At 36.1% G+C, this 22,091-nt stretch overlaps 2 protein-coding genes across 4 annotated transcripts in view; one reads left to right on the plus strand and one right to left on the minus strand.

The window, feature by feature from the left end:
- LOC128984680 (trafficking protein particle complex subunit 4) overlaps window positions 1–22,091 on the plus strand; it is a 66,108-nt gene that overhangs the window by 22,617 nt on the left and 21,400 nt on the right. Inside the window, exon 5 of one of the 2 annotated variants that reach the window (XM_054404019.1) lies at window positions 12,518–12,812. The exons of the other annotated variant lie outside the window; for it this stretch is intronic. The gene's annotated coding sequence lies outside the window, so the exon portion shown is untranslated. Of the gene's footprint in view, window positions 1–12,517; window positions 12,813–22,091 lie in introns of those variants that run through there. 2 annotated transcript variants of the gene reach the window in all.
- LOC128984681 (uncharacterized) overlaps window positions 1–22,091 on the minus strand; it is a 28,123-nt gene that overhangs the window by 1,532 nt on the left and 4,500 nt on the right. Inside the window, exon 2 of one of the 2 annotated variants that reach the window (XM_054404020.1) lies at window positions 19,987–20,469. The exons of the other annotated variant lie outside the window; for it this stretch is intronic. Coding sequence (XP_054259995.1) covers window positions 20,062–20,469 — 408 coding nt within the window. The 3' untranslated portion in view covers window positions 19,987–20,061. Of the gene's footprint in view, window positions 1–19,986; window positions 20,470–22,091 lie in introns of those variants that run through there. 2 annotated transcript variants of the gene reach the window in all.

Genomic DNA, 22,091 nt, shown 5'->3' on the forward strand with positions numbered 1-22,091 from the left:
ACGAAAACATTAAACATAAATTGGCCAACACAAAAATACGAAAAACGCGTGATAGGCATCGGACACGTACGGCGCCGCTAGAAGGTAGGTCATGACTGTCGTGTGCCGGAAGTGATAGCCCCCCACTATCAGCTGTTATCTATTGTGGTCTAAGATGCGTATGGCGGCATTGTAAACAATGTTCGACTCGAATGAGAGTTTTTCATTTAAGATGTTATCAGGCTGTTTTTTTGAAGCACGATAAATTTCAAATTCTTCTAATGTGTCCATGTATTTTCCTTTGTTACATAAATGGAGAACGTTGAGATTATTGTTTATATCTGTATAGTTGTGGTTGGAGTTAATCAAATGGTTGGAAAATGCCGACTTAGAGGAAATTTTAGGCAGGTGTTCTTTGAATCGGGTGGTAAATGATCGTACTTTACATTAAAAATTAACAATAAAAGGTTAACAACTAAGAAGCGAGATGACAAAAAGTAACATCGTTGTAGCATTCAAGACATCAAATAGACTTGACTCGATGCTAAAATCAAGATACCAACGAGAAGGGGCAGACAACAATTTCAATAAAACCGGAGTCTATAAATTGTCTTGCAACGACTGCCCGAGCTTCTACATAGGCCAGACGTCACGATCATTTACCACCCGATTCAAAGAACACCTGCCTAAAATTTCCTCTAAGTCGGCATTTTCCAACCATTTGATTAACTCCAACCACAACTATACAGATATAAACAATAATCTCAACGTTCTCCATTTATGTAACAAAGGAAAATACATGAACACATTAGAAGAATTTGAAATTTATCGTGCTTCAAAAAAACAGCCTGATAACATCTTAAATGAAAAACTCTCATTCGAGTCGAACATTGTTTACAATGCCGCCATACGCATCTTAGACCACAATAGATAACAGCTGATAGTGGGGGGCTATCACTTCCGGCACACGACAGTCATGACCTACCTTCTAGCGGCGCCGTACGTGTCCGATGCCTATCACGCGTTTTTCGTATTTTTGTGTTGGCCAATTTATGTTTAATGTTTTCGTGTACGTGTATGTGTTATTTTTGTGAACTTTAAACCTTGACGACCATTCCATGGATTAAATCAATGTATATACGTTTGACCTGAAGATGTGTTTTTACAACATGAAACGGCTGTAGTCAATCAACTACAAACCAGGATCACTTGACGGATACAGGTAATTTAAACCTTTTATTGTTAATTTTTAAATGGCTGCATATATTCAAACGAGCTTCGATACACGTTACTAGGGTAATGTAAAGTACTATTTAGGGTATTTTGAAATTCACCCCCCTCCCCCACTCAAATAGGGGTTGCGGGTGGCAACTTACAAATTTTAAATAGCAACCCCTATCAAGTAGCACATAATTTTAAAGGCTATTAGCTTAAAAGAATATTGGCAAAAACCAGAGGTCTCTATCTCAACCCAATACAGGATGGCGGCCATTTTTTTTCATCAACCTGAGGGAGTCTGTGTAAAAATTATACATCAATATCCTTGATTAGTTTTTTTTATGGATTGTACCAAGGAAGCTAAACTCATTATTATTGTAACAAGAAAGTTTTTTAACAGTATGGCAATTTTGCCTGGGACCCCATAATCGGGTATTTTGGGGGCAGCTCATAATATTTAAATATAAAACCCTATATGGTGTTAAAAAAGTCTCTCAGGAATCCGCCCCACTGGCTCTCAAAGTTTCAATGTAATCGTTATGGAAGCAGTATTTGACACATAAACAAAAACATATGATCAGCTGACTTTTGAATGCAGTAGATAAAGAAATAGCTGATAGCATTAATCCACAGATATTAGAACAGAAACGGTATGGATCATAAAAACTGTATAATCAAATGACGACAGTCTTGAGGTCCGTGATGTAGGAAGTGGTGAAGGAAGTAGTAAAGGTGAGCAGTCTGGAGTGTGGAAACTGTTTATGACGATTAGATTAAGGTATCTGCATTCCTAAAATTCTATGAGAAGGGAGGAAAACGGGTCCACGACGTAGGAAGTGGCGAAGGAAGTAGTCAAGGCGAGCTGTCCGGAGTGTGGGAACTGTTTATGAAGATTAGATGTAAGTATCTGCAATCCTAAAAGGCTATTGGAAGGGAGGGAAACAGGTCCGTAACATAGGAAGTGGCGAAGGAAGTAGTGAAGGCGAGTTGTTCGGAGACAGCAAGAATTTTGCCCCGATCGCGGAAGACGATAACTATGCTATTTTATAAAGCGATTTAATCCTATTTAATGTATATTTGAATGTAAAAATGGTGTTACCGTTGAAAGAATAAATAAATGATCTCCACATGACAGCGTCATATTATTCACATTTGGCCGCGATTTCGGGAGACGATTACGATATCTTCACGAGACGATTTCGATGTCTGCGGGAGATACAATGACTTCTATACAGCCGCGAGGGATGATCAAAAATATGCCGCGATCACGCAACACTATGATGGCCACACGACCGTGCAAAAAGATCAGAATTAGCCTCATTCGCGGAAGGCGATGATCTCCACATGGCCGCGGGAGATGATTACCATTTGGACACAATCGCGGGGGGTGATTAGTCCAAACGATTGCTTGGAAGATGCCTTCACGGCCGCGAGGGGATTTTATCGCAATCGCGCAAGACGATGGTGTCCCCACGATCGCGGTAAAAGATCAGAATTTTGCCTCATTTGCGGAAGACGATGATGATCTCCACAAGACCGCGAGTGATGATTACCGTTTTGCCGCAATCGCGGGAGGCAACTACTATGTCCACACGACCGCAGGGCAGCGGGGGATTATATAATGATGTCCTCAAGGCCGCGAGTGGTGGTCAGAATTTAACCGCTATCGTGCACGACGATGATAATGTCCACAAGACAGCGGGAAAAGATCAGAATGTTGCCTCGTTCGCGGTAGACGATGATAATCTCCTGATGACCGCGGGATATGTTCATATATTTCCGCGATCATGGAAGACGATAATTATGTCTACACAAGAGCGAAAAATAGTCAGAATTTTGCTGCAATCACGGGAGACAATTATTATGGTGTCTACACGGCCGTGAGGGATTATCAGAGATCGTATGCAAATACAACCACAAAATATTTTACTTCCCAATTTTTTTGCGCCCCCCAAAAAAGCCAATTGCCTCGCGCCCTAGGCACGTGCCTACCTTGCCTATTTGGTCAATCGGCCCTGGTACCTGCAATCCTAAAATGCTAAGGGAGGGGAGGGAAACAGGTCCGTGACGTAGGAAGTGGTTAAGGAAGTAGTAGAGGCGAGTTGTTCGGAGTGTGGGAACTGTTTATGACCATTAGATTAAGGTATCTGCAATCCTAAAATGCTATTGGAAGGGAGGGAAACAGGTCCGTGACGTAGGAAGTGGCGAAGGAAGTAGTGAAGGCGATCTGTCCGGAGTGTGGGAACTGTTTATGATGATTAGATTAAGGTATCTACAGTCTTAAAATTCTATAAGAGAAGGAAACAGGTCCGCGACGTAAGAAGAGGTGAAGGAAGTAGTAAGGTGAGCAGTGTTGAGTGCGGGAACTGGAAACCGTTTGTAGCAGTTAGATCAATGTATCTGCAATGCTGAAATGCTATGAGAAGGGATGGAAGCATGCTTACGACATAGAAAATGGTGAAAGAAGTAGTAAAGGCTAGCAGTGCGGAGTGTGGGCAATGTTTGTGGCAGTTAGACTAACGTATCTTAAATACTAAAATGCTATGGAAAGTGATGAAAACAGGTCCACGATGTAGGAAGTGGCTTAGGAAGTAGTAAAGTATGAGCATAGTGTGAGAACCGTCTGTGGCAGTTAGATTAATGTATCTTCAATCTTAAAATGTTATGAGAAGGGAAGGAAACAGGCCCCACGACGTGGGAAGTGGTGAAGGAAGTAGTAAAGGCCGGCAGTGCAGAGTGGGGAAACCGTTTGGGCAGTTAGATAAATGTATCTAATACTTAAATGCTATGAGCAGGGAAGGAAACAGATCTCTGACGTAGGAAATGGTGAAGGAAGTAGTAAGGCTTGCAGTGCAGAGAATGGGAACTGTCTTTGGCAATTACATTAATGTATCTGCAATTCTAAAAATGCTATTGGAAGAGAGGTAAACAGGTCCACGACGTAGGGGGTCGTGAAGGAAGTAGTAAAGGTGAGCAGTGTTGTGTGTCGGAATGGATTAATGTATCTGCAATGTTAAAATGCTATGGGAAGAGACTGTAGACTGTAGGTTAAAATTAACGAAGCACGAATCGATACATATTTCGATGCAATCGTTTACAATAGAAATTTACAACTGAGTTGACAACAGCTGATTTTTACTCCATAGAGGCTAAAAACGATTTTTACTCCCTAAAGAGTAAAAATGCTATTTTAGACCCGCAACGCATGCATTAAAAACGACTGTTTTTACTGCAGTATGACAAAAACAATATAATATGAACCCTTGATGACTCCGCTCAATTGTTTGGATGCCTCTGCGAACGCCACCTAGTGTATTTTTCTGTTGGTTCTCTGAGGTTGATGAGAACTAAAAACTGACGCCATTTTGTATTGGGCTGAGATAGGAACCTTGTAGTGAATAAAATACAACTATACTTACCTCACATGATTTAATTGTTTAATATGTTTATTGTCATACGTTATTAGTAAATACTCAACTTTGTTCAGATTCCATTATAATGCAATTCCTTGTTCATAGTTCAGTTTTAAGATGAATAAACCCTATATCATGTGTGTAACTAATCTGGGGGTTTACTTTCATTACAAACCTCTAGTTTTCACCTTTTTACTGATGGCCTTTAAAATAAGGTGCCACTTGATGGGGCTTTATACAGGGTGATTGATATAATTATGCCAGCTGTTTTATTCAAAAACTATAAGAGATATCAAAAAAAGTTAAATGGTAAAGTGCCTTGGATTTTTTATTTTAAAAATTGTAGTCAAGTTAAAAAAAATATTTTAGCCGCCATTTTTCCAATATGGCCGCCAACTTTGATTTTTCTTATGGATCACCCTGTATTTTATGATGTATTCCGGTAGAAAATGTAATTTTAAGACAATTTTACTCCTGTGGTTTTTTTCATAAACCAAACCTTTTCAAAGATAATAATGGTTAAAGTTTTGAAATTTCGGCATGAGAAAGAGTTTCGATAAATGTCTTATCAAGCATGCCAGCTGTTTTATTCGAAAACTATTCAAAATTTCACAACTTTAACCATTATTATCTTTGTAATGGTTAGGTTTATGAAAAAAAAGAGTAAAATTGTCTTAAAATGACATTTTCTACCGGAATACATAATAAAAATGTTCCATAAGAAAAATCAAAGTTGGCGGCCATATTTGAAAAATGGCGGCAAAATTTTTTTTTCGACTTGACTACGATTTTTAAAATAAAAATCCAAGGCACTTACCGTTTAACTTTTTTGATATCTCTTCTAGTTTTCGAACAAAACAGCTGGCATACTTATATCAATCACCCTGTATTTAAAAATTTTGAGCTGCCCCCAAAATAATTCATTTTGGGGTCCCAGGCAACTTTGGCATTCTGATCAAAAAGTAGTTTTACTTTTTGTTCCAATAAAAATGAGTTTAGTTTCCCTGGTACAACTAAAAAAAAACGCTAATAAGGAATATTGGTGTATATTTTTACATGGGCTCTCTCAGGTTGATAACAAATCAAAAATGGCCGCCTCTCTGAAATGGGTTGAGATAGAGACCTCTGGTTTTCGCCAATATTCTTTTAAACCTTAATTTGGCAAACAAATTTTTTTACTACTTTTTCCTTGCAATATTTCAAGCAAAAAACAAAACTTTTAAATATTTTTCACAGTTTTTTCATATGTATAGAGAGAGTCGTATTGTTTTCGTCAACATTTTCGAGTTTGAGTTTTGAGTGGATATATTCGTTTTGGGCCTCCTGGACCCAAAAAAGTGGTTTTCGAAGTGATGTCCGTGTGTGTGTTGGTGTGTCTGGATGTGTACAGAGCTAGGGACTACACCTGTGGTCTGATTTTGATGACATTTGGTATGTAGGTTCTAATCCATGGTATCTCCAGGCGTTTTTTTTATTTTTTTTTATTTTAATGGGGATTTTCCCATAAAAACCAATAAAAACCGGAAAAATTGGATTTTCTCAAAAATGGCCCAAACGATTTTGATAAAATTTTAGTATGTTGTAGCCCTTTAAATTCTGAATAAAATGATACAAATCCCATTTCTGTAAAAATTACGGTTCAAAAGTTATTGTAAATTATGTTATTTTCCCATAAAAACCCCATAAAACAACAAAAAATAGGTTTTTATAAAAAAAATCTGGTTTTGATTTAACATAGTATATGTTATGGTCCCTACAATTTTGATAGTTTTTTCATTTTTTATAAATTTTGATTTTTAATGGGGATTTTCCCATAAAACCCTATAAAATAACAAAAAAATATGATTTCCCCAAAAATGGCCCCAACGATTTTGATAAAAATTTAGTATGTTATAGTCCTTTATATTCTGAACAAAATGGTACAAATCCCATTCCTGTAAAAATTACAGTTCAAAAGTTATTGTAAATTATGTTTTTCCCCATAAAACCCCATAAAATAACGGAAAATCGGATTTTCCCAAAAATGGCCCGAACAATTTTGATAAAAATTTAGTATGTTATAGTCCTTAAATTCTGTACAAAATTGTACAAAACCCATTTCCGTATATTTACTCTCACCGCTTACACATGATAACGGTTGTTGACAAACTTATGGGAGAAAGTATGTGTCAGAATGCTGATACCGTTTATTGCACTTTGTCGAAGATAAGAACATTCTCTAGGAATCTTATGTTGAGTTAATATACAACAATTTTATCTGTATAGCACTTAGAAATAGATTTTAGGGTTTGAACAAGTAGACAGTATCACATATTGGATATCAAAATTCTATAATTATAAATAAGATATAAAAAGTTCATTTTCTCTCAAAAAGTGATAAAAACAATATAAAATGGTATAAACGTCATCACAAAAGTTGAACTAAAAATGTATACACATGTAAAACCTCTACAAAACTATGTGATCACAATACATTGTTATACAATTTGATAATATTTTGTTAGTTATGCCCATCAAGAAAATCATTTGAAATTCCATTAGAATGTCCACAAGAAACGTAATTTACTTTTGGTGAAAAGCCACAAAGAATTGGTACAGCCTCGCATTGCACTTTGAACACTCTATTGACGATTTTCAATTTTTGCAAAATCTGCATCGGACCTGGCAGCAGTAGATTCCATCTTAGACCACCACACAAGCGAACCATATGTCATGGCAGGTTCAACTACAGATACATACAACCAGTGCAGGAGCCTAGGCTGTAACCCCCATGTTCCGCCTACCAGTCGCTACATGTCATTAGGGTATACTTGCCACAGTCAATGACTCTTTGATGGTGTGGTCCCAAGTGAAGTGATCTATACAAAATTACTCCAAGTTACATAACTTGATTCTGCAGCTCAATTTAAGTACCCTGCAGTATTAGCGGGCTGATCCCTTCCAGTTTTCTCCTTCTTGTGAAGGGTACCATGACAACTTTTGAACTTTTCTAGGATTGATAGACAGCCCAACTTCAAGACACCAACGGTCGACCACCTTTAAAGCTCTGTTCATGAGATCAGTGATTGTTCCGTTGAACTTTCCAACCACCAGGATTGCCACATCATCACCATAGCCTAAGGCAAAGACCCCATTGTCATTTAGAGTCTTTATAAGGCCATCTGCTACCGAGTTCCAAAGGAGGAGAGAAAGGACTCAGTCCTGGAGCATCCTCAAGTCGTTTTAACTTTGATTGTCTCATTGTGGAGTGAGAGCTTTAACTTCCTGCTGTGAAACAATGACTTGATCCATTTGCAAACAACGTTATGAAAACATAATAATAATATCTAAGTTCTTACCGTCAACGCAATCAGGAGTAATATTCCACTACGGCCGTTTCGGAGATGACTCCATCGTCAGGTGCGTAGTGGTACACTAAACTATAGTCTTGTCACATTTAACACGATTTTTCTTCATTTGCATTGCGTCATGGGGTGAATAAATAATACACATATATGTACAGGACGGACACACGAAAACACGAATACACGAAAACATTTAGAGCACGTGCACGGCTTGAAAACTGACGACCGACTACCGATGAGTCGGTCGTCAGTTTTCAAGCCGTGCACGTGCTCTAAATGTTTTCGTGTTTTCGTGTGTCCGTCCTGTACATATATGTGTATTATTTATTCACCCCATGACGCAATGCAAATGAAGAAAACTCGTGTTAAATGTGACAAGACTATAGTTTAGTGTACCACTACGCACCTGACGATGGAGTCATCTCCGAAACGGCCGTAGTGGAATATTACTCCTGATTGCGTTGACGGTAAGAACTTAGATATTATTATTATATTTTCACGCAATCTGCCACACTCAAGAATATGTTATGAAAACCTCTAGCTCTCACCACGTTTAGAATTGCTGGCACCAGCAAAAGCACCCTGAATATCAAGAAAGGCACCCAGGGCAACCTCTTCTAACAGTAAAGTTTACACTCTAGAGCTTTCTCAATCTTGCTTACCAATTGGCGCTACACAGTCTCGCATAATCTTTCTGCGACGTACGTATGCTGATTTACATGAAGAGGATTTATACTGAGATCTGTATACCCCCCATCTTAAGACTGTATCTTAAGACCAGTTCTCCAGGATCTTCAGAAAAAATTAAATAGAGAAATGGGTCTAAATGACTTAGGATCGGGAAATCTGTCACTTCCTGGTTTATGAATGAATGCTATATGCGAGAATAACTCCATTCTGAAGGGATGTGTCCCAAGGCTAAGCTTGCCTCAAAATTTGCAAAGCAAAGAAATAAGTTATCTAAACCTTCCTGTAAATAGACAGGTCTTACCTCGTCAGGACCCAGCGATTTAAAGTTACTGTATACAAAATTCAATAAAAAGGGACTGTATGAACTCGACATGATGAATGTGCACGCCACAGGAATCTTTCGAAAACTAAACCGATTATTTTACTTAAATTTAAGAGAGAGTATTTAGATCACTGGTCTAAAATTTTTCCAATGAGAAAAGTCGTTTCAGTGTCGCCAACTTCCTGCCAATTCAGTCCAGTTAAACCGATGTGCTGGTAAGAATTCTTTGGTCTAATAAATGATGGATGTCATTTTTGCCGAATGTAGTCTGATATCCGGTTAAAAGGTGTCCGAATGAGAAGGAGTCTCTACTGTAGCAGCAAACATAATTGCTCATAAAATTTATGGTATTTAAGTAAGGAAGAAATCTGACAAGAAACATTTTTAATGGAAATTAAACTAGGCAAATGGAAATTCACCTAGTCTGCAGGTTTGCAGGGATGGGGGGGTATTATTAGCTTATTGCTAACTATTATACATTCTTATTGTCGTTTATTGTTAATGGGTACATACTTGCTTTGAGACAAAGTTCCAATACCCTGTTTTAAATTTCAGGACATAGGTTCTTATTTTAGTGGTGTTAAAAGTTTTTGTTTATTTAGTCTGAATAACTTCTTGATCAGCATTTTACGTGTTTTTAAATTACCTGAAAGCGAAAAAAATACGTCAAATAACACTTATAATACTCAAATAAGTGTTATTTAACGTATTTTTTGTGCTTTCAGGTATTTAGTTTGGACAAAAATTAATACTGGTTGAAATTTGACTAAAATAATATCGATTACATTGTCTCGGCTTGAATTGGAATGTAACAAAATATGCACCAGTATATTATAGTACTTCAGTGGAACTTCAATATGTAGACAATATGCGGGTGTGTTGATAGCCTAGAGGTGAGTGTCTTGGACTTGCAGAAGGGATAGGTTTAATTTCCAACTCATCCACAAAACATTTAATGGGTTTGGAGTGCTTTACCTTAAAAGCATTTAACTTAACTTTATTAAAAAATGCCACTGGTGTAGACATGATGAAAAAGGAAAATAAATATCCACGATAACAAGTGGTCAAGAGTCAATTTAAAATATCACTGTTTTGATTCAACCCTTAATTACATGTTATTGCAATCCTCGATAAGAAGTCAACCTTAACAATTCTTATTTGATCATCCCCATGAGAGTCTTGTTATTGAGGTTCTACCATAAAATCTGAATCTTAATGAGCTTACTGTACCCTCTAAAAAAATCCCAATAGTTCAGATTTTGTTGTGAAATACTGGCAAAATATTTAACATTTTTAGTCTCAAAATAGTGCAAGCATGTTAGGCACGTATAATAGCCGTATTCTTAGACTGCTTTCACACTAGGTCACCTTGACCGTGGTCACCCAGGCTGTTGTTTTATCCATGGACACTACACCTGTCACTTAAAAATTACTGCTATTTTTGTTCGGGTTTTGCATTACAGTACTGTTGGGCCGCGCTAGTCAAATATGGCACCTGCTAGTGACGAGGAGTTATTATTGTTTATGTTACCTACTAATTTTTTTTTAAAGACGTCGATCAAGAACAAAATCGGATCATCATCATTAAACTTCTCGTCTTGCTGTACTTGCTTGGTATTGTTTTTTTTTTTACTGGTGCTGAGATTTGCTAACACAGTTTCTGGATTTAAACTATTCTCAGTCTCAAACCCAATAACACTTGGACTTCCATCCATCGCACCGTGTATAACTTCCTTCCCTTCATCTATTACCAATTCACTTTCACTCAATATTTCTCTACATAAACTGCTTCTGCAAAAACTTTACTTGTTCAGAATAATGTGTGCGCAGACAGTGACCATAGTCGTAGTGTCCCAGTGTGAACTGCTCCGTTTGAAGTAATGTGTCGTGCCTGACGAGTCACATAAGTGACCCAGTCAGTGACCAAGCTGACTCACTTTTGGAGCTGGGTCACTGTTTCCTTGCCAAGGAACGGTGACCTTTGGTGTGAAGGACTACATTTAACTCTATGCTTTAAAATTGTTCTGGTCACAGTGACCTAGTGTGAAGGGGGCCTTAATTATCGTGTTTCAATTTTATGTTGAATATTAATTTCAAAATACCAATCCGATTCGTATCATTTACTCATTTAACTCATTTAAACGCTCCACTTGAATTAACTCGGTAGTGCTAAAGTGTCAGGGGTACCAAGAGTAACAGATTCCTAACAACATAGCATGGTTGTACAACAGTTGCAGCACATACTACAGTATGAGCGGGTCCGCGGAATTGGCTAACTCTGGAACTCGCTAACCCCATGTTAAACGCCCTATCTTCAAATTTGGTCGATGAGAGGAACTCGCTAACTTGTTCGGTTTCGGAATTGGCTTACTCCGGAACCCGCTAACCCGCTCTAGAGCCGGGTTAGCGAATTCCGTCCTCGTACGGAAGTCGCTAACTCGGTCCCTCGGCGGAACTCGCTAACTCCCAATCAGAAGCCTCGCGGGCCGTCCAATGGGAGCCAAGCACGAATATTTTTGGCCAGTGTTGCCGAAAGTGTAGTACCTATATCGTATCGGTACCATAATGTCGTATCCTACGATTAACTAGGAGTAAGAGCAACGTACGGTAGTCGATAAAATAAATATATTTGGAAGTATGTTTAACATTATTCTTATGATTATTAAGGTGAAATTGCATTATAGTCTTACCATAGACTAGCCAAACAAGTAAACTTTACATCCCATTGTAAACTTTGAAGCTCGTTTTTCGTGTCTAGTTCATGTCCGGTGACACTGATCGCTAGTGTCGACAAAATTGTGTTTCTATTATTTGAAAGTTAACTTCATGATTTGTTCTTTACTGTTTGGTTATATAACTAGGGGACGTGTTATTAGTTGTGATTAGAACGTTTTATTTGGTTAAACGAAGTTTTTAATGACTGAAAACAAGAAACGATTGTAAACAAAACACGACCTCTTAAGACAGTGCACCGAACAGAACTAACAATAAAACTGTCTTCAGCTGATCCATAAGGATGAGAAATCATACTAATATTATAAATGTGAAAGTGTGTGTGTTTGTGTGTTTGTTTGTTTGTTTGTTTGTTTGAAGTTCAATCACGCTTTAACTACTGGACGGATTGGGCTGAAATTTGGCATAATGATAGCTCACATTCCCAATTAACATATAAGCCTATTCTTATCTCAAAAATCCTTCCGGGCTCCACCCCAGTGGCTCTATGGATCCCTATGTTAACCTTGTGAGTATTCACATTTAAAAGGAATTAAAGAATGTAGTCAGATGTTTCAACTAAACAAGTTGGTTCTATGATATGCAATAGCATTAAAACGTTATAAGGTTTACCAACAGGGTACAACACGATTAGGCCATTTTTTGTTTGAATTTTTGACGATAGCTAATTGAACTAAGCAGCAACAAAAGCTGTGATACGCAATGCTGAGAACTATCAAAGTAGGATTGTTTACAGTTATTTTTAGACCTATATGACCATTTAATGAATCATTTGTGATATTGCGCAAAGGTTTGATCATTTGTTTTCTATTGTTTAGGTGCAGTAGTAGAGCATTATGGCTATGGTAAATGTGTTATACTAGCATACCGTAAACTTCAAGAACCAAATTTTATCAAACTGTGTCGTCCCCCATTGCAAACACAAAGCTTGAGTATGACTGCAATAAACATTTTACACTTATATGCCAACCCCGTACGTAGGACGGGTACTCTGCTAGTGTACTAATATAAGGGAGTATGTGTAATATGTCGGTTTCTTACTTAAATAGTAGCTTTTTGGTATGCAAAAAGATAAAAATGCACATTTAATATGGATCTATTACATGTTATGAAATATCTATTTTCGTAGTCCGCCATTTGTTTCTTTTATTCGAATAAATACCATTTTGTGAACTTCTGCAAATAAAATTATTAGTTCGCATTTTATATACTGGGCTTGTAACCTTGAATCATAAATCATAATACAATTTACACGTTAAACGTCATTACAGAATTACATTGTAGTGGTAATGTATTTTTAAATAGAGCTATTGAATTTAAATAAATATTTATCAATACATTATAAAGTGGTAGGCTTAAAATGTATACATGGATTGCATAAAAAATGAGTCCATGCATAAATACAACTTGCAAATTTATTTTATCATAGGCTATTATCGTGTAGACCCCGGGTCATACGGGTCATCTCCTATTTTTACTAGTGGTGCTTAAGTGTACAATCTCAAAACGGTTTTAAAAAATGTAACTTTATTGCTAAAAAATTCAACACATTTTAGAATTAAGCAACTTTACTAGTAGGCCTACAATGCTTTGGTTCAAACTATTAGGCCTAGATAAAAACTTAGTCTATGTCATCATATTTGTACACGTAAGTTGGACGGTTCAACGATGAACATTTGATTTTAAATCTATGTATTAGTTATGAAAGTTACGATAGTTAGTTGGTGACTGTATTAATTAATGGTTTTGGTTTATTACGACATTACGATTAAATCTGTTTTGAGTGAAAATTTAAAAACGTACGTTTTCAGGAAAAGCACTTTGCAAATATTTTTCCCCTTTTTTCAAAACTTTTATTATTATTTTTATTTCATTAACATTTGAAGTTTCATGAAATGTCCATGGTAACGCAATATCTTTGGTATTTTTTTTTTTAAAGAGCATCTTTAGTGGAAAAACACAAAATCCTGTCACGACCATAACAGACGTTTAAATGAATATTAAAAATAGTTAATATTATTTTTATAACTATGTTTTGCTATAAACTAATTTACTTTTATGACCATTATACAATAAAAAGGTCACTGAGCTTTTGGTATATTTGGTATTTCTAGAAAAAAATAAAAAAAACTCAAAAACTTGAAAAAAAGCCAATAAAATCTTTTTAAGTTTGTATAACTCCGATAAAACTTACCTGAGACCCGAAAAATCGTTATGTTTGTATAGAGGTGTGCTTCTTTTGTGTATAAAACATTGAAATATGACGATATTTTAATTTTTGGATTTTTTTTGATAAAAATCATAAACGTGATGGTCAGGGACAAGCGGTACGGTCGTGAATTTTCTGAAATAATCTAAATCTTTCTAAACAATCCTTCAATTATACTGTTAGTGTTTCAAGTGTTTCAATTGAACTAAACTGTTCAAATTACAATTATATTAAAGTTATTGTCACAAACAGACTATAATCCATAAGGCTGGATTGGTCGTGAAAAAACCCGCGATGGTCGTGAAACTTAGGTCGTGAAATTACGTGTTATTTGGCTCTGTTCTGGCGGTAGCCCTGCACCTCATGTTCGAGGATACAAAGTGGACTTCTAGGTTAATCTAGCAATTGAAATATCTTATAAACAAAAATTAACACCATGTCTACTTCATCGAATGACTACGTACGGTCATGGACACACCAAAATTACAAAAAACACAATCTTTCCTTTATTAATCATGTAATTCCTCCTTTCAACTCGAAACGACTGGCACTACAATCCTGACGTACACCCCGAACTAGTCTCTAAAACCAACTGACTCCATCGACGCCAGGCTTGCCACTGTCGTGCTCCAAAGTTGAAAATTTTTCCCAAATGGTCGTGACGCCAAATCGAGGGACAGACTTATTTTGTCATGGTAGTCAGTTTGCAATGACAATAAAACTATGATATGCTCCTTTTTTGTAAGTTTAATAACCATTGATGACATAAAAATATGGCTTTATATATTTCGGCATGAATAATTAGTCTAAAAACAGGGTGAAAGTTGGAAAATGTACCCTAGGGACACGTCATGGTCGTGAATTTCAAGACTTTAAAAATACGAAAAAAATACCTAGAACCTATTTAAAACCAAATAAATGTGTGTAACATGTTGCCCCCGTCCCAAAAAATATTAAAACACATAATAATAAACTACAAATCCAGTATCTATGAAGTAAAAGGCCAGGGACATGAAAACGTACGTTTTTAAATTTTCACTCTTTTCTGTGTTTGAGAACTTGCGTGTATTTTAGCTTAATTTCGTAGGGGTCTAATTATTTAGTACCAATTAAACTGAATTTTCAATATTTTTCATATTCTATTATTTTCTTTTGTACTGATGGCATTTATATTTAAGATCGCAATCATATAAATTTAACTGGCCATTGTACAGTTTAATAAAAAAAACACTTTTTCATGATTTTTTAATTGTCTTTGAATTATTTTGGGCTAGTTATCTGTTAAAAGTGGAATTGATAACAAAAAACAATAACATTTACTGTATCCTCATTGACACTGACATTTTGAAATACGGCAGTGTACGATTATTTTGTCGTACAAGGTTGGCAACGCTCCGAGCAGTGGGCGCGGCCGGGTTAGCGACTTCCAGAGTTAGCGAATTCCGCCGCGAGACAAAATCGAGTTAGCGGGTTCCGGAGTTAGCCAATTCCTGACTGAGACGGTTAGCCAGTTCCAGAGTTAGCCAGTTCCGACATACGACCGAGTTAGCGAGTTCCTGAGTTAGCCAATTCCTACGTCTCGTATGAGCGTGTACGTGTTGGCGAGGAAGAGGGAAGAAGAGCAGAGGGGGAGGTTGGACATTGCCCTAGACACCACTGGTGCTAGACACCACTTAAGTGTACCAACAAATGTATCCTCTCTTACTTACTTCTCTGTGCTCCGCTGAAAAAGCATTAGATGCACGAAATTTCAGAATAAAATTACAATGTCAACTAGTTTTCACAAAATTAACTTAACTGAGGTATAATGTTCTTGGCATCTGGTATGGGAAAGATTTCAAACTACTACTACTGTAGTGCAAAATGTTCTACAGAATTATATAGAATATCAAAATTATCCTGCCTGCAAAAGTAACTCCTCTTGTAAACCAAACATTTATGAAAACATTTCTGTCCTGCACGGAATTCGTTAAGATTGAGTTGAAAGAAATTACAATAGCATAATCATTTATGACTTTCAAAGATTTTTATATATCTCCTGTACGTGTTTGGTTAGTAAGCAATAATGAAATGCATGCTACTAAAATATTCAAAATCTGCAGAATTATATATAGTCCGGCACCTATAGGGGGTTGAGTATGCACTGAAAGTGTAACGCATTTTGACTTTTGATTGTTGTTGGGGGCACATTGGAGATGACCAAAAGCGATGTTGCCGCCCTCCCAGCAGGTGCACAACCTAGGGGGAGGGGGGCAAACATGGCGAGGGGCGCTATGCGTTAAAACGCAGATATCTCCAAAATGGTAAAAGATAGAACATCGGTTAAAACGTCGTTTTAATCTAAAAAATGTGGTTAACAATAAAGGTCATTAGGTCCGAAGTCGTATCTTGACTAATAAACGAGTTATAAACTAAAACATAGAATTACGAGATATTTGGATATTTTTTTAACAGAATAAGGATTAATTTGTGAGTGTTTTAAGGAAGAGTAACCAAATATCTTTGCTGATCATTGTACTATGGACTGCTGGGATGACCAAAACCGATGTTGTCGCCCTCTCAGCAGGTGAACAACTTAGTGGGGAGGGGGGAAAGTACGGGGGGCGCGCTCTAAAGAATCGCTCATAACTCGCGAACTAGACTCGATAGAAACATGCTATAAACGGCATTCTATTACCAATATTATTCGTTTGAGATATTATAAGACTTTTTCGTTTTGCTAAGAAAGATTAATCAGACATGGCTTTTGATTTGAATATATCTAAAAAGAAAAAAGACTTTGATGTAGCACTATGTTTGTTTTGCCAAGATAAAAATGACATTTGTTTTGTTGCTAATCCTAAAGAAACTTCATTAACAAAGATTAAAGAATGTAGTGTGCGTAGACGGGATAGCATTAAAGTTATTCTAGATAATAAAGAAATAGCAAACTCATGTAAATGGCATAGGAATTGTTATGCGTCTTACATAAGTGAACAACATGTTGTTAGGTGTGAAAGGCGTTTTGAGGCGACTTTTACAGATATACCTGCCGAAAATGTTGATAATGCATCCCCATCTCCAACATCTTCTTTGCCAACCCGCAGTAGTGTACCGAAAAGCGACTTTCAAAAATGTACTTTTTGTCAAAACAACTCTAAAAAAGGAGTGAAGAAAACCTTCAGGTTTTGTGAACCAGAACCTGCCAAAAAATTGTTAAAGCTATGTAAAGAAAGACAGGATAGTGTAGGCCTATTCGTAAGGCTAAGCACTTGTGCAGATGAAAACGATGTTTTTGCGGCAGATGTTTTGTACCACAGACTTTGTTTAATAGAATATTTTAGGGTAAAAAATTAGCTGCCTAAAGAAGAGATGGATGACGACTCATTATTAAATGATGCTTTTCAATTGTTAGTATTAGAAATAAATGACGAACTTAAAAGCAAGGGTTTCGAGGTGTCGTATTTGACTCAAAGGTTGTGTCAGCTTTTTCAAGGTGACAGCTCAGCCATAGACGGGTTACAAAACGATTGTTAATAAACCATTATGGTGAAACGTTGATGTTTTCACATCCCTGTGATAAATCCATATCCTCTATGGTATTCAATAGTAATATGAAACAACAAGAATTAGTAGAAAAAATCCGAAGCATCTCGGAAACAGTCATTAAAGTAGAAGAATTAAGAGAAGAAGTAAAAAACAAATCTTTTGAGATGGATAAGTTTTTGTGTAATGAATCGACAATTTACTGAAGCTGACTATGAATAAGAAAAATGTTCTTATTCATAGTCCTGACACTGATGTGTTTGTGTTAGGCATACGATTTTGGGATAGTTTTAAACAAATTGGTTGTCAAGGTTTGTGGCTAACTGTTGACGTAGGAGCTAAAAAAAGAAGTTTAAGTTGCCACAAAGCAGCAGAGGTTTTAGGCAATAGACTTTGTGAGGTTTTGCCAGCTCTACATTGCTTGACAGGATGCGACACAACAAGCAAAATAGCTACAAAAACTTCAGCCTTCAAGTATTCCAAAAACCACCCAGAAGAAACCTGTGGCATTTTGCAACTTCTAAACCAACGCCCACTACTGGATGACAGTGTGAAAAGATTAGAAGCATTGTATTTGAAGTTATTGAGAAGAAAAGGTCAAACTTGTAATGAAAGTCGCTACATCCAAATCACCACAAACCCATCTGCCGTCAAGGACATAAGCAAAATGTCTTGTACATCGGACAGTTACAAATTACATCTGTTACGGTGCAGTGCTCAATTATACTATTGGGAAAATTCTTTAATTGCTGAAATTGAGCCTTTAGATTTATCAAAGTACGGATTTTTCAAAGATAGCTCTGGAAAATTACGCCCTCTACTTATGGAACTGACTCCTACTCCTACTGCGTTACTTCAACCATGCAAATGCAAAAACTGTTCCAAGGCAACTTGCAGCTGCTTTTCCGGCCACTCTTCTTGCTGCTCCTATTGCAAATGCTACGGAAATTGCAAAAACCCGAAAAAACCTGTGTCATACATGGAAGACAAAGATGAAATCGAACATGACAGTTTATAAAATCTTGTTTACAACGTTAACGAAGTGTACAAATTACATAATAAGGAATTGCACTTGAAAAAGTAAGCAGTACCATACAATTTGACAATAGGCCTACCTTTTTATTTTTATAGATATTTAGTTTTTTCAAGTATGTACAGTAATTTGATTTTTGTTGTATTGTATAATATACGTATTATTGTATGTATTTTGTTGTATATTTGTTGTTTTACCTTATTTAGCGTAAAGTTTATATTTTAAAATAAAATAATAAATTAAACATATAACTTTTTAACAACTACACTGATCGTCGCCGATTGTCGTGTGATCTCCGCCACGTGGCGGCGGCGGCGTCACCGTGCAGTAAACCTCGTATAACCTTGTCATATTGTCAAATAAATACTATGTGATGTTGATTTTTAGTGTATAAAACCCACAATACACAATAACACAATACTATTTGTTATTTGAAGGTTTTATTATTATTAATTAGACGTTATTTTGAGTTTAAATTCAATAAACTAATTCAAAATGTTTAATTACTGAATTTGTATAGCAGATACGAGTTTTTCTCTAATAACATTTTTTTTAGAATAATATTTGTAATTGAATGGCGTTTATAGCATGTTTCTATCGAGTCTAGTTCGCGAGTTATGAGCGCTTCTTTAGAGCGCGCCCCCCGTACTTTCCCCCCTCCCCCCCTAAGTTGTGCACCTGCTGGGAGGGTGGCAACATTGCTTTTGGTCATCTCCAATGTGCCCCCAACAACAATCAAAAGTCAAAATGCGTTACACTTTCAGTGCATACTCAACCCCCTATAGGTGCTGTACTAATAGAAGATCAAAATTATCCTGTATGCAAAAGCAGCTCCTCTTGTAAATCAAACATTTATGAAAACATTTCTGTCCTGCACGGAATTCATTAAGATTGTGAGTTGAAAGAAATTACAATAGCATAATCATTTATGACTTTCAAAGATTTTTTTGCATATCTCCTGAACGTGTTTGGTAAGTAATCATGAAATGCATACTACTTTAAAGTCTGAAAAGCATAGTGGTTAACTGGAACTAAATGAAAATATAAACTGTATTTATTAATTTTAAATTTTGTGGTTTAAACTGCATTTTTTACCCTTTGTGACTTGCCTTAGTTGTGACTTTGGTCTTAATAACCTCTAAAATATGTTTTACTAACACTTGGTTCAAGCTTTGCTGTATCACCATCAGGTAGTGACAGGGGCCAGCTGATTTAAAAAAAAAGTGTATGATTCACCTATCAAGGCTTGTGTATTGTTAAGTTGCATATCTAAACACTATTGAATTCTAGGAAGGTACAGTGGCAAACAACGGGTTTCCTTAGATAAATAATAGTCATTTGATGGCTTTTTTTTAAAAAAAAAGGTTCTCTTGGACCAATTGGGTGTGTTCAGAACCATCCTGTGACAAAAGAAGGTATTTGGCAATTTTCCATTAGTGATTGTCGGGATTCAAACACACGACTCAGTGACAGAAGCCCCGCTCTCGACCCACCAGACCAGCTGCACCCTCATAAGTAAATACTGTTATGAGTAAAGACTTTATTAACAACTTCCAAATTACAGGTGGACATCCAATCCTCTTTGTAGGCCTGTATCACTTCTTCTCCCCCTTGATTAGTTTCCATATATTGTTGAATAGGTTTACTACCCAGTTTTTCCAAGATTTCACCGTTCTTTTTGTTTGTCTTTTGGCTTTGTCAAAATCCTTGCCAGTATCAGAGTTTACAAAATCATGCCTTAGTTGATTCGTCTTTTTCTTAGCCAATGTTGATGTTTCTTCTGTTTTACCTTCCCACACTTTTTTCGTTGCTTTGATTTTTCCCTTAAGAGGATCTCCTATATTGTCGTCTATAGAGTTTTTTACTTTTCTTGAGGTTTTTGTTAAATCACGACGAAAATCATCAGCAGCATCCTTAAGGTCATCCTTTAAGTCATCCAAATCTTTTTTGCGACTCTCTACCCCTCCCAGCATTACTAGCGCCCCCATCAGCAAGATAAGAGCCTATAAAGAAATATATTACAGATTGAGACTGCATACACACTAAACATGTACATAGAAATGCTGGAAAAGAAACAGTGTGAACATTAATTTATAACAAATCATATGAAAATAAGAAAAAAATCATAGCCTATAGTGTGTTCCATTCAATAGGTACAAAACATACGGTATACAATAAATTTTCTACAAAACATTGCCTATAGGTTTTAGCTATGCAAAAAGCAAAGCATAGATTAATAGCACAACAGTTCACCTGTCCTAAGCAACAACATAGTCAACTCACTCAGGATTCAATCAGACACTGATGATTCAATTTTTTGTCATTAACTAAAAAAGCAACGCACAATAAAAAACCAACACTCAGAAATGCTAATTAAAAAATATGAAGGCAGCCATGATACAAATACCCTCATAGTCATAATTCACCTAGAATACCATTTGATTAGTCCACTGAAGGAGGCAGTACTGAAAAGAGGTTCCAGAATAATAGTATTCCGTTGCAGCAATCCTAAAGACTAAGCGAATTTCCTCTTGCCTAATTGTGGTTTTATTAATAAATTTTCTTAAATATATCAGATTTACATCCCTAACATTAAGAGATTGAGGGGTTAGGTTCGCTGCTGACAGGAACAATAATAAAGATTATTTGTAGAGAAATTTTAATAGCTTTAAGATGAAATTACTATATCAAACTCGATCAAAATTTATCCATAAACAAACAAACTACAACAGTTTACTTATTCTCCATAACAGTAACATGGACATTTTTTTAAGTTACCATGTTTAGAGGTAAGTTCGCCTCAATGAAGAAGGATTTTCATTTAATATAATTTAATTTTTTGTTTATGTTTTATGTTACCTCATAAACCATACCATAGTTAATGGTATGTTATAAATTGATTTTGGTTTATCTGAAAGCTGATTTTGGACTTCAAAAGTTTTATCGATTTTACCGACTTTAATTTTCGATTTCAATCAACATTATAGTTTACTGACAGACAACAATTAAAACAAACTATCATCAAAATGTAAATTACTTTTAAAGTAAACAGCTAAGCGATGATTTGCCGACAAAAATGTTTATAACATCAGTTAAAACTTTTCACACAGATTCAATTTTCAAATAAAATGTGATAACATGAAACATTTTGGGTAATATAGCATTGGGCATGTCGTGGAAATGCAATGATCCTTTACAGTAGGAATAAACTACATTTAGTATAACCGTATTTTGTTAACACCTTTAAATGTAAAGATTTCAGTGAATTTATGCAGAAAGAAAATTATCAGTTAGATAAACTAAATAATATTACACTTAAACAAGCTTAAAATGTTACTTCCAGGTTGTAGATTCTTTTTAAATGAAAATTAAATTTAAAAAACAGAAACCCAAAATTAAATGTATGGCTTTGACATTTCTATCTCAATTACCTTGCTTTCAACAGAAGAATCATCAAAATCTATCTATACTTATTTAATATGCAAGCAGGTTTTTGTGACAATTACTCCTCCGAAACTACTGAACCGATCTACATGTGTTTGGTGTCATTGGAAAGAGCGCAACTTGAAGTTGTGCAGGAAACTTTCTTTTTAGGGAAATAATGAGAGAGTGAGGCCCTGGAGCC

The sequence above is a fragment of the Macrosteles quadrilineatus genome, unplaced genomic scaffold, assembly GCF_028750875.1.
Source record: "Macrosteles quadrilineatus isolate MER2022 unplaced genomic scaffold, UCM_ALF_1.0 Scaffold_2__2_contigs__length_208266976, whole genome shotgun sequence".
Classification (NCBI taxonomy): domain Eukaryota; kingdom Metazoa; phylum Arthropoda; class Insecta; order Hemiptera; family Cicadellidae; genus Macrosteles; species Macrosteles quadrilineatus.